General features: G+C 47.6%; 1 protein-coding gene across 2 annotated transcripts in view; it reads right to left on the reverse strand.

The window, feature by feature from the left end:
- The window catches only part of PXN (paxillin), a 45,620-nt gene that overhangs the window by 2,256 nt on the left and 29,585 nt on the right, over positions 1-13,779 (reverse strand). For both annotated transcript variants that reach the window (XM_037401120.1, XM_037401218.1), the window contains exons 6-10: positions 13,644-13,779; positions 3,126-3,296; positions 2,608-2,781; positions 1,959-2,040; positions 1,446-1,594 (exon numbers count right to left, since the gene is read on the reverse strand). In XM_037401120.1, the coding sequence (XP_037257017.1) occupies positions 1,446-1,594; positions 1,959-2,040; positions 2,608-2,781; positions 3,126-3,296; positions 13,644-13,779 (712 nt within the window). The remainder of the gene's footprint in view (positions 1-1,445; positions 1,595-1,958; positions 2,041-2,607; positions 2,782-3,125; positions 3,297-13,643) is intronic.

Genomic DNA, 13,779 nt, shown 5'->3' on the forward strand with positions numbered 1-13,779 from the left:
TCTCTCCAGAATGGCTGCCATTATGCAGGTACACTTTGCACAGGATCGGCCAACCTGAAACATCTCCACACAGGCATCGCTACTTGGAGAAACCGTTTGTTCTACGGTGCTAATGATTCTGAAGAGACAAGGAGGATACACCAGCTACGTGCTTATCAGCATCCAGAGCTCCTCACCCCTTCCTTCAGTGTCAGGCAGCCGAGGAAGCTACACTTCAGAATCTGCAACAGAAGCACCCACCATCCCCATAAGACTCCCCTCCTTTTACGAGTAGGAAATTGAAGCAGCAGTATGTGGGAAAGAGTCAAGGATGCTGCCAGATTTCCAGAACCCTGGTTTTGCTCAGCCCCAACATCATCCTCTTCCCCAGGGAGGACACAGAGTATCACACATAGCCGGACCCAGCGTGTACACAGGCATGAGGCAAACAGAATGCAGAGCCATGGATAGCTGAACACTTGCAATACTGGGCCAAATGCAGTTGGCCTGCAGCGAGTTCAAGACTTCTCAAATGCTAACAATTTCTTCAATAAACAGTCTCCTCCCCCAGTCAGCAGGACAGCTGAAAAGCCTGCTTTGGCTTCAGCAAAAACAGCAAGAGAATCACATCTCATGTCCTGGAAGACACCAGTGTTGGCCCCACTAACACAGGCAGTGTGGCAGCAGGAGGAAAGTAAAGCAGAATTGCTTGATAAAAGTCTCAATCTCTGCACAAAAAGGGATAGCCCTCCCCAGGCCCCACACAGTCAGGACTGCCATCTTCTGTCTCCACTCTCTGCACACCACTGCAGGAACCACAGGCAGTCCCAACAGTACACTGACCGTCTGCTCTGAGCATCACACCAGGAACCAGCAGCATACGATTCTGCTGCTTGTTCTGGTCTCTGCCCTTCTTTCCCACTCCAGGAAACACTGACTCGTTTTGCTCATCTCTCGGGGCCTGTAAGAGTTAATATTTGCCATGCTCTCTGAAAAAGTGCCAAGCATTTAATCTGCAGTATTCCTGTTTATTATGCCTGTTGTACCAAGCCTGCCACTGTTTCACTGACTTGCGTGTTTGTCTGAACAAGGTCAGTCTCATTAGTTTACATTGTCAGACGGAGCATGGGAGAAAGATCCTCAAAATCTGATCACTGAGGCAAGTGCTCAGAAAGGAGCTTAGCTTATAATTATTTAAAGGTCACAGAAAATGTCTCTCTTTATCTGTGAGCTGCTGCAGAAGCCCATAATTGCAGCTGGGAACAGAAAGAGCAAAGCAGCTAGAAAGTTTAACATAAACAGGCAGAGGAACAAGAAGGTGTTTGGCTGCTGACATGTTTTTATCTTGTGGGGCTGGCTGCCCTTCAGTACCCCACAGATGCCTTTTCCTGATAAGGGACCAGAAGCCTGCAGGGTGGAAATGAGAGGGGTCGTACAGCAGCAGCAAAGGACCTTGGGTTTCTTACCCGACAGACAAAGCATTCAGGGTGCCACAGAGTGTTCAAGGCAGAGATGTAATTTTCCAGGATAGCCCGGGCACAGCCTCCACACTTGGGAGCAAACATATCAAAGTAGTCCTTGCGGCAATAGGCTTTGCCATCCTTCTCATGAAATCCTGCCAAAGGAAAAGAGGGGCAAAGAGCATCAGCACCTGATCTTTACCTCTGGCCAGCTAAGCTCTGCAGTGTAACTAGTGTGGGTAGGATCATCCTTTCCCCTGCTAATACACGCAGCAGGCAGCTGCTCCTCGCTCTGCTGCCCTTCCTGTCCCATGCACGCACGTGCACACTCTTCCTCCCTCCCCAGGGAGGAGATTACTGGTAGCATGCTTCCCCCATAAACAGCTATAGCCCTTGGAACTTCCATCTCCAGTACTTCCCCTGTCACTTCCAGGCTGTCCCCTAATAGCAGCTCTGCCTTACACACTTGTCTGCAGTTCAGGGAGCAGATTGTTCTCCCCTTGCATAAACCAGCAATACCTTCAGGTCCAAAGAAAGCTCCACACTGGGCACAGAAAAAGTGTTCGGGGTGCCATGTCCTGTCCAAAGCAGTCACCACTTTCTGTTCAGAAGAAGACACAAAGTGTAAGTAACGTAAACGATGGCTTCAGTTTGGAGGCGAGTAAGGGGGGGCTGGGTGGGGGGAAGAACACATTAATGTTGGTGCTGACAAGAGCATGCATTAAAATAGACTGTCCTTCAGAGAGCTGAGGCAATTCTCCCCTGCCTCAGGCTCGTTAAGGCTTTCCCCACTGCTCACGGGTTTTTTTTTACCCTAAAAGGATCTTAACACACTGCTTCCTCCCTTATACAGGGCCCCGTCCAGCTCTCAGGACTAGCACTGGTGCCTGTTACTACATGCTACCAACAGACAAAAGCCCAGGACTCATTACTGGAATGATGGAGCCATGTGGGGTTCTGAAGGAACTTCAGCGAAGGTAAGGAGGACTAACTCCTCTCACTAGTGTAAGAATTTGACTGGGCCAAGTTGTTTCCCTTTCAGAGCCAGGGGAAAGGGAAAATATAAGCCCCCAAACAAAATCTTCCACCCAGAACACATGGGTGGAGTTTTTAAACACCCAGACCTGCAGCGCCTTGCCAGCACCCTTAAACCCGCCAAGGAACTCACATCAAGGATCGGCCCGTTGCAGTAGTAGCAGCGAGGAGAGAAGAGGTTGTGATAGTCCTTCTCGCAGTAGGGCTGACCATCCCGCTCAAAGAAGTTACGTGACCCAATCTCCTCCTGGCAGTGGGTGCAGACGAAGTGCTCAGGGTGCCAGGTTTTCCCCATGGCTGTAACTACCTGTTGGGAAGATAAATTATGAAGGACAACTCTATCTCCCTCTCCCCTAGACCACATGACAAGTTACCAGCTGGAGGTCAGCAAGAATGACAAGTTCTACTACTTAAGTGAGCCCTGGACTGGGGTAGCATGAAAACTGAATTACCTATCATCTCAGGAGAGGGCAGTCCCTCAAGGGCAGGGTAGAGGTCACTGGAGGAGCTTACAGCGTACCTAGCCAGTGGATAAATAGAGTACTTCAGTTTCTCCAGCATCTCCAGTCTCTTCAGCCTCACGAAACAGCCCTCCCCATTACTCCCAGCTGCAGCCCAAGATTCAGCAATGTGACAGCACCTTCAACTCACCTGCCCAGCGATAGGCTTCTTGCAGGCCCCACAGACACCTTTGGCAACCGTAGCTACACCCAGTTTGTTCAGGTCAGACTGGAGACTTCCCAGCATGGTGTCCAGCTGACTGCCAGGCTTGGAGGCTGTGGATGGAGGGGAGCTGCTCCCGGCTTTCCCCTGCGCCATGAACTGCAGGGAAAAGAAAACAAAGACCGTAAGGTGAGTGTGCTGCGCTCACAAGATAAATGCCTGCTGTTGTCGCCAGTGGCTCCTTTGCAGAGACAGACAGGAGATTGCTAGGAGACAGCTACGCTCTCTGCAGAAGCCAGTGAGAGCCAAGATCAAGCACACACATGTATTCTGCCCATGCAGAGACATGCAGAGACCCTGGGATGTATAACAGCAGAGCTGTGAACTGATGATTTGATTTTCCTCCACTGCGTATACAGCAGCAGTCACCAGCACGTCCCAGGCAGTACAGTGCTCTTTAAGCCTCTGCCAAATATCACCCTTTACCTCATCAGTTCCTGGCCAGCTGACAAAGCAGAGGCACCATCCAGAGGGGCCCTTCCCCTTGACCTCTCTCTGTTCCTATGCTGTTGCTCTCTCTCAGTTGTCACTCTCTGCTCTGTGACAGAGATTCCCCCCCCCTTCCTCATCTCGTTTCCCCTTCAGTTAGAGCTATCTCCTTTCCTCTCCCTCCTTTTGCACCACCTTCTGCAGATCTTTCTGTCATGTCTCCTCGGCCCCCATCAGGTGGCTCTCATCCCACGCCTGAGCTAAGCAAGTGGAAGCAGGAAGAAAATAACTCCCTTTTCAAGTTGCCTGCTGTTTACCTACAGAGAGGGCAGTGCATCCACAGCAGAGACCTAGCAGACAGGACTGCAACAGAGACTGCCACGTCTATTGTCAGACCGCTGGAAACGCATGGAGGTGGGGGGAAGAGGACTAAAATACTTTTCTCAGAGGCTGTTTCTGAAACACTACCACTGTACACACAGCTTGGAAAGGCTTCACAGAGGAGGGGGAGAAACGTTTTTAGGTTCGTAACCCTGTGTTACGAGAGAACAAAGCGTATGTTCTCTTTGGCCACACAGCCCCTGTTGCAGACAAACCACAATAATCAAACACAGAGCACTTTAGCTGACTTCGCACTGCTATAGCTACTGTCAGGTTTAGAGACCCAAAGAAGTCCCTCCCCAAGATGTTGGTATGGAGCTCATGTTTTCTCTTACTAAGGGGATAGATTAAAACGGACATAAAATCTACACTTCATAACAACCCACCAGCCTGCTGCCAGCCCGGCCAGGAGAGCAGGGACACGCTGAAGTGCTTCAGAGCCCTGGCAGAACCTGCCCTTCCAGCCACAGGAGGAGCTCTATTCCCCATCCTGCAGCTGGCTGTACTTGCAGTCGACTAGTTTACTCAATGACAAACCCTGGTTTCTACTTGTTTGCATAAAAATTCTCATGACATCCATAATTTTAGCTTTTTTACACTCACACATACAGACACTCATCAGCCTTGCCTTGCATGCAGCATGACTCCCAAGGGAAGCCAAGGCACAGCTTTTCCCTTCCTCTCGCCTCCCAGCCAGCCCATAACGAGCGGCCAGGCCAGCCTCTCCGAGTCCAGCAGCACAGAGCAGCCTCATCACACCCCCATGTCCCGAGCCTAAAACAAACCCTCTGCCACACAGCAGTTACTTGCTACCAAAGCGTTACGGTGACTGTCTCCAAAGCACATCATTGCAAAGAGACTTCTCACAGAGAGAAACAACAGAGCTTTGCATACCAAGCCAGGCCAGAGTCCCAGGACAAAGCCAGGGCTTCCTGCACAGCACAGCAGCAGGAAAAAGGCTGCACCTGCACCATGTCAAAAGAATTGTATCTTCTCTCACTTTAACCAGGGGCTTGTGGCTACCAGGCAAGGGCAGGCACACATGCCACACATGAAGGATAAATACCATCTGGACAGAAAGGAGATGAGATTAATTCGACATGTAGCAACAGAGCACTTCACCCTTGCCTGTAGGGACCACATACTCCTGCAAGCCACAGCTAATGTCAGTACAGGCACACCCACCTGTGCCCACTACAATTTCTAAAAGTACAAATTCTAAAATCAAGCCTTCTTGAGAGCCCACAGATGAGTCCCTACCTGAAAGAGCTTTGCTCCCACCTCCTGCACACAGTGCCTGCTGTTTACAAGGGACACTCAGCACAGCAGCCACATAAATTCATCATGCAAAGGCTCTTCAAATTCCCACCCTTCACCCATGAGATCTGCCATCACTCAAGTCCAGTGAGGAGCTCTATGAGCAGCAAACCATGCACTACAGGACATGATCTACATTCACGGCACTGGGAGCTTTAGGAGCAGATCCCAGCAGCATCTGCAGCACACTCATCAACCAGAAGAGCACACCATGCTGAGAAAACAGAAAGGAGGTCCTGCCTTCTCAGGGGCAGGGGGGCCCAGGGGTGCATGAGCAGCCATCAGATTGGCACTGTAGATGAGGGGAGAAGCAGAGGTCACCTGAAAAGTACAACAGTTCAAGATGCAGAGGTGTTTCCTTGTTCACTGCTTGAGAGTCATTACGTACACGTAACATTGCACACCACTGCACTGCTCTCATACATTAAGACTTCTCACCATCCTAGGGCTACAGCTCTTCCCTGATTGTAGCAGGGAGATGCAGAACACAGCTCTTGATCATGTCATCTCCCCCCCAAAATCCACTCGCCCTGTGGACAGCTGTCCTTGCTCCTTCCAGTATCAAGACTTTTCCATCTTTTACTCCCCCCACTCCAAGTACAGCCTGTGTTTCAGAGTTAGCTTCTTCATCTCAGAGGGAAATCGAGTCCCTGCTGCACAAAGTGATCATCAGGACAGACAGGAACCACACACCCCCCAACAGGTTACTGCACAGACATGTACTCTGCAGTGCCAGACAGGCAGCAGCTGGGATTAGATGTTGCCAATGACTCCTCTCTCCTACCTAGCAGTTCAGTACCAGCCTTCACCTGAACATTCTATCTACTGAGCTATCAAGTTGGGAGCAGTAGCTGGACTGAAAAACATGGCTAAAAAAGCAAACCAGAAGAGAGAAGCCTGCCTGCATCTGTGGGAAGAAAGCTTCATCTTCAGTCTGACAGCCAACAGAAACAACTGTCTTGGTGCTAGGGGTCCAGGTCTGAGGAGAACAGGAATGCCTAGGACCTTCAGAAGGAGAGGTGCCCACAACAGAAAGCTCATGATAATCATCATCAGAAGTTTCCCACTGGAAAGGAGGCTGGGGAGGCAAGCTGAAGGAAGAGGAGGAGACTAGACTAGAGGCTGGGGTAGATGGCACATGGGAAGGCTGAGGTGGGACCGGAAGGAAAGGTGCAGGGCCAGAGACATGAGAGGGAGCAGCATTAGCAGGGACTGTCTTTGCAGCTTCTTTGGAAGGCTGGAGCGGGGGAGAGGCTGGAACAGAGACCGTCCTCCTTGGGGGAAGTGGGGATTCTGGAGGAAAAAACACCTAGAAAGACATGGAGGAACAAGAAAGGTGAATAAATCCAAAGAGGAACCCACAAGCACTTCCTGCAACAGGAAGGTTTATTCTTACCAGTACGTTAATCTAAGAGTAAAAAGCAGCCAGAAAGAGAAGGGGAACTAGAAAACATGTTTCCCTGTGTAGCTCAAGGAAGAGCACCATCTTATACCCAGAACTTCCTGCACAGGTACAGCACTGGGGAAAACAAAGCATGCCTCTGACAGGCTTCCCAGTGTGGTTTTAAAAATAAGCCCCATGTGGACATTTGACACGTGGTAGTAGCTGATGCCCAGACAGACACCAGCACCAGCACCCTCAGATCCCACGCCGATTCTTAAACACCAAGAACTAGGGACCCACATGCCAGTTCCCTTTTCAGGCCACACAAGGGTGAGCAGAAAGCGTTAGTTCTTCATTTCATGTTGCTTAGGTCACTCAGAAACTTAATGTGCACCTTCACACAATGCTATCTGGGCAGAGGGACATGCTGGAATTTCCCAGCATGTCCCTGCCTTCTACCTTCTCTACTTGCTGTCCACTGTTCTGCTCTTCCCCTGGGGGTCTGGAAGTGTTAACGACCCCCTCTGTCAGCCAGTCACCCTGGTTTTTCCATTCTTCCTGTTCCTGTTTAGCGATGCCCAGTCTGTCCTGCAGCTCTCCAGTCAAGCGACCTTGAGACTCAGTCTTGTGCAATACGCCAGGACCTAGTTTACGCCTTGGAGAGAGGTCACGATACATTGGATGCACATTCGCTGTCTCTTTTGTCCTCTTGATTAAAGATTTAATCTAAATGACAAAGGTAATAATATCAGCAGAGAAGAGCAATGTCAGAGCAAGCCCCAAGATGCAAGAGCACAAACACAAGCCATTAGTGACAACTGCAAACAGGAAGAGTGATGACATTTATTCCACAATGCCAAAACTCCTCTTGGCACAGCCCAGAACAGTGACTCAGTGCAAGGAAAAACCCCGTAAGGATAATCACAGCAGCCAAAAATAACTATCTAGAAAAGGAAGGGAAAGATTAACCAGCAGGAAGCCAAGATAGGAGGTGCAGCATGACCACTCCACTGAGCATTAAAGAAACCTCAGCATCGCAAGGACACAGAGCAGCCTCTCTGCATTTGCCCTTTACAGGCATAAGATGCTGGGTCAGAGACATCTGGTGCACAAAATGTCCTTCTAGCACTGGAAGGAACACTAACAGCTCCAGTAACGAGACCTAAAAAGGTGAGCACAGGAGGGGAGCTGCCATCCCAAGTCAGGAACATCCTCGGTGGAACAAAACAGTCATTTTAACTTTTCAGAGGCCCTCTGCGGACTGAGCCTTACCCCAGTTAGGGAACAAAAGTCCATTTCACAGGGAAGTCCCTACAAACTGCCATGCTCCGTGCTGCTAACTGACATGCAGAAGAGACCACAAGATAAAGCAGAGGATTTCAAACCTCTGTGACATGCAGCTGTCAGTAACATTGCTCAGAGCTGCATGCTGTTAGTGTGGGTGAGCCAGGCACACTGACACCACACAGAAAATGTTAGTATGCTGTCAGAACAGTCTTAGCTAGGACTCATCCTACTCCTCCATTCATTCAGCGCCTGCCTGGCCTGATGCAGAAATCCTCTCAATGGGTGGTTTAGAGATGCATGGCAGGTCCCATTCAGGTTTCCAAATGTTCTCAGGAGATTCCAGAGTGACTGCAGAGCTTCTGAACTGCTCGTTTTCCTGCTCTTCTCTGGCTTTGTTCATGTCAGCAGTACCTGCCTTCCTAGGAATTCTCTCTCTGCCCTGCCTCTTCTTGATCAGATCAGGACAGCCATCTACCTTGGTTTCATGCAGTACTCCAGCTTTTAGCTCCTGTCCTTGCTCCACTACAAAGCCCAACTGGTTTTTAGTGTCTGGGAAGACATCCCACCGATCCAGGGCAACAACAGAAGGTTCATACACAGGATTCAAAACACTGTCATTCTTTGCATGTACCTCTGGCACTTGTGCAGGCAGCTCCAGGGCCCACAGCTCATCTAAAGCTGTTTCTGTACTTCTGCCCTGGGAAGGAAAGGCTGAATGGTCCCTGAATGCTCCCTGTTGATCCAGCTCTTTAGGTATCTGCCCCTTCCCCTGACCATTTAAAGCACTGGAAATTGGTACACTTGAGATTCTGGGGTCAGTTCTCTGCTCCTTCTTCTCAGTCTCTTTTGCTAAATCGTACTCCAGGCCTTGTGCCTCTACATTAGCAGATCTACACAGAAGTTCCAAACTGGAAGACGGCACAGCCTGGGGAGCATTTCTAGAAGAGTCAGGCTTCCTGCTCAGCCGACTCAAGCTTGCAGAGGTCATCTGCTCCCTATGAGTAGCATAACCAGAAGAGACCCGTGGTGGGGGCACAGGGGCTGTTTGTGGCAAACAGGGCACACATGGAGGAGCAGCAGAATGGCCTGAAGTAGGCAGAACTGCAGTGTTACTGCCTTCCTCAGTGCACAGGACTGCTGAGGGGGCAGATCCTGGCACTGCAGAGCCCCCACTCTGACTTGCAGAAGGGTGTTTGGAACAGGACAGCACTGTGAAACTGTGAGGAGTGTTGCTGGAGTCTGCATTTGCTGAACTGGGAAGAGGTTCTAGGGAAGGGTCAGAAATCAGAGACATAGTGGAACTAGTCTGCAAAAAGGAGACAGAAGGAATAAGGAGATAAAAAGATAAAGACAGAGGTAAGGGGAAGAAAAAAAAACAAAGAATTAAGCATTATAACAATCATGACCTCCAATTCCAAGAGTCACGCTGATCCAATGCCTTACTTCCAAGAGGAAGGAAAACGAGATATCAAAGAGCAGAACCAGTATGACATTGTGCAGCTACTCATATGAGATTATAGGAGATGAAGTTCTACAGCCACTGAGATTATTTTCCTATGCCCTCCTAAGTGATAGCTGATGTGTTCATCTGCAGCCATGATGGGGCATGCAATGGCCACTGGGAAGCCAGCTACCAACGCAGGAATGTCTAGACTGTGAGTAAAGGTCACGTTACCTCACTCAGTCAGGAATGTAAATTTTACACTTCAAAGCTGAAAAAAGCAATCAATGAATAGAACAAAGCATGACATTTTCTTCTTGATACACTAATAAAATGCTCCAGTTGACTGAGTTCATGGCAACAAAAACAAAGCTTCAGGGCATTCACAGCAAGAACAGATGACACAGGCTTTGTTGTATTCACATCACTAATCTCACCTTGGGCATGACACACTGAAGCTATACAAGTCTGTCAGTCACTCCATGCCCCTGTAAGCATTGCTTAGGTGGCTAGATTAGCCTCTTCCCCTTAAGCCAAAGCCTCCACATTTACACTGTAATAAAATCAATATTCATTTTGATCCAAAATACACTAACAAGAGCAACTGATACAGAGATTTTAGTTCTCCTTGACTTACCCGGTCTTTTGAAAACAAAAGATCATGGGTCCTCTCTTCCCCATTTTCAGTGGTTCCTGGCTAAACTCTAGGAGGCAAACTGGCATTACTCCTTTTTCTTAAAAAGGGAAAATCAGAACAGTGGCTTGGACAAGTTTGCACAGCAGGTCAGCTTAAGACCAATGCTGAGCCCTCTCGTTTTTAAAATCATATCCACAAGGGATTTCCAAAACCAAGAACTATCAAAACCTGCTCTGATTCTTAGTCACATTTTCCAAACAAGCTTCAAGAAGCTAGATGTTTATGCTCCAAAGTAGCTGGGCACATAACTTCTTAAGCCCATGTATGGCATCTCAGTCTCTACTTACCTTTTAGAGGTACTTATGAACAAAAGCATAAAATTAACCAGAACGTGCACTAAATCTGCCAGCAGATGGAAGAAATATATACCTTCAGCTGACCTAAGCTGCTACCATCCCAAAGGATCAGGAGCTGGCAAGCAGTCACACATTTGTGAAGTCACAACAGTAGTCCTGCAGGGAGACCATGTTCAAAAAGGAAAGAGCAATAGGGGACCACAATTCTTTACAGATTGCTCCTCCCCTTGACTAGCACAGCAAGACCCACAGTTACAACAGAGAGGAAAAGAACTAGCAAGTACATCCAATAGTAAAAATGAGGGCATTTCCCAATATTGCCCCCCCTCGTATTTTGCCTAAGCTGGACGCACCTGTAAAAGTAACCTGGTTTTATGATGTGGTTCACACTTAGTTTCCTGACTCCCTAAAATGAAGTCAGACATTTTCAAAGCACGACTAACATTTCATTCAAAAGCAAGTATTTCCAGCATACTGAAAGCATACTAGCTCCAAAATAAGAGCCATGATTAAACACTCAACAGTAACAGAATAGTTAAATACAAACATTTAGCTATGCAGTAAGCAGGTATTGTATTACACAGAAATGGCAGAGGTTGGAAAAAACAAGTGCATTAAGTAATTTCAGTGTCCACTGACTGATGAGCTAGATAACCAAAATCAAATGGATTCTGTAAGCAAAAAGAACGAGCAACTCATTAAAGCGAGCAAAAGATGATAAAAGGGTAATGTATCAGTCTGTAATAGCACCTTTTACTCTGGGCTCCATGAAAAAATCAAGTATCAGTACCTCCACTCCCCCATCTACTGCAACTTCTAGTACACTTCTAGTAGTACCAACTACCAACTCCAACTAATTACACATCATAACTTGGTTTTTCTGTCCTATTTTTTGCAACCACATGCAGGTCTGGTACCCGAACCTTTTATGCACCTTCGCAAAGTCTCCACTTCTCTCCCTTATATCCTGCCACCGGTAGAGACTAGAAACACATTTTTACAGACAAGCTAACACCACTATTTGGCACAAATAGAGGAGGTAAGAACAAAAAGGACCGAAGGGAAAATGAAGCAACCTGGGGGACAGGAAAAAGGAAAGTAACCATTAAAAAAGTTGAAAATGTCAGTGACAATATTAACAAAAGGAAAACAATCACAGAAACCATGTTCTTTGTGCTTCAGGAAGAATGTTTATACACAAACGAGTTCAACGCCTCACAAAAATACTAACGCTGTGTTCATAAAGCCCAAATCTCAAGATCTTGCTGCATGTTCACTCTCAGAGCTCAACCAGAAACTAAGCCAGGAAGGTGGACAGTATTACAGAATGCAGATAGTCTCTGTCATGCAGGTTTTATTGGAGTTGCACAAAGATTCTAAGGCCTTTTCTCAAGATTGCAAAGCATCTGAACACCTGCACTTAAACACATCCGCTCCTTGTATCTTGCAACGAAAACATGTGCTGGGCAACATCATTCTTGATTGCCAAGAGCTCACCTAGGAGCAAAGGCCATAGCCAAACCACACCCAAACTTGTTTTCTGAGCCCTGGTAAAAGCAGCAGGGGCATGAAGCCATAGTGCTCAAGCTCCCCCAGCACGTGGAAGGAGCAAGGCAGGGTACGCCAGCAGTGCAGGTGGGAACTCTTTCCAGCTTCACAACAGTGCAGTTTTTCAGCCAGACTGAACAGACACTTGTGCATATCCTGCACTCTGCTCTAAGACTAATACAGAGAAAAGAAGGCAACACTACGCTCCCAGTATTTGCAATTGACTAAATACACACTACAGTAAGTCTAGAGAAAACAGTAACTCCTAGATTCTCACAACATGCAGTACATGTGCCAGAAATGGCAGCCTGAATTCAATTCCAGCAAGTGCAAGGCAAGCAAAGTCCCACAGAGCATGCATGCTCACTGCTGGGTTCTGAACTCATGCACTTGGTCAAAACTCCAGGTATTGTAATGAGCTTCACAAAACCCAGCGCACACATCAAAAACACTCACAGGAATGGTAGAACAGAGAGAACAACAAACAGCAAAGCTGTAACTGAATGGCCTGTCTACCTCTCCTCACAAAACATTCCTCAGCATTAGCTGTCCCACCTAAAGTCATGGTAGGAGGAAGTAAGAGTTCAGCACAGACAAGAAACACCAAGCATCGGAATTTTCCGTATGAGGAAAAACCAGAGTTAGGGACTTTCTTAGGATTAGAAAGCAGACTTCATGTATATGTAAGAAAAGCAAACCCAACAGCGATAACAAGGAGAATGTATTAGATATTTGCTTTCTACACCTCTCTCAGAACAAATTTAAGTGACTAATTCAGTAAGGCTATAAGCAAAGCAGATGAAAGTAGAAAGTAAGAAAAAAATATTTCTCATTTTGCTACTATTATAGGTAACTGAAGTGTCATGAAAATAAGCTGCATAGTTAATCATCTAATGCAAGAATGATAACAGACCTATGTGAATAAAGAACACGTTATCCAAGTACATACGCCAAGTGCTTCACATATCAAGATGACTGTGGGCAAGTTACTCCTGAGCTTACCCTGTAATTGGATTTTTATGTGCTACTTGCAACTGAAATATCAGTTCTCATCCAATACAACAGTTCGATTTTTAAACAAAATTCTGAATAGTATTTGCCATTTTCTGCCCGCACAAGAAGCTCAGACTTTAATCCCATTTTGAAGTGACTAAGAGAGACTGTTTTAAGACGGAACTCTATGAAGTCTCCAGCTGCCTGATGCAAAGGCTTCAGTGCTTACACCACAGATGTCTGGAAGATCCTCCTCAGGGAATGCACATCAGGGTAAAAATGCACTCCAAAGAGAAGAGCCTGGTCTCTTTCAGTAAGCAGACTGGTGTCCCATGCTCTCCTACTTTTTGTTATGCTGTAGTACAGCAAAATAATTCACCTCTTACTGAGCAGTAATTAAGCTCGTTATCTTTGGCAAACAGACAAATTGCAGAACCAAAGGAAAAACAGACCCCAGAACCACCTTACCCTCCCAGCAACAAGAATTTATAGCAGTCGAGAACACCTGCAGCAGCACTCTGAAAGCACAAATACCACCACGGGAAGTTTCTCAGAGCAAGTCTGGGAGGTGAAGAGGGCATTCTGGAGACCAAACAAGGTCAGCAGATGTGGCTAACAGGCAAGAGTCTGGGGGTGGGGAGGGACAAGACGAAGCACTGTCCTAACAGGGTACCTTGAAGTCAGAGAGAGATGCCATCAGCTCATCCAGTTCTCGCGTAGCTGAAGAAGCAGATATACGGGTCTGCTGCTGACTGGCGGTGACTCGCTGGGGGCTGCTCACCTCGCCTTGGCTCACAGTGATTGCAGGG

Source organism: Falco rusticolus, chromosome 1 (assembly GCF_015220075.1).
Source record: "Falco rusticolus isolate bFalRus1 chromosome 1, bFalRus1.pri, whole genome shotgun sequence".
In the NCBI taxonomy this organism is placed as follows: Eukaryota; Metazoa; Chordata; class Aves; order Falconiformes; family Falconidae; genus Falco; species Falco rusticolus.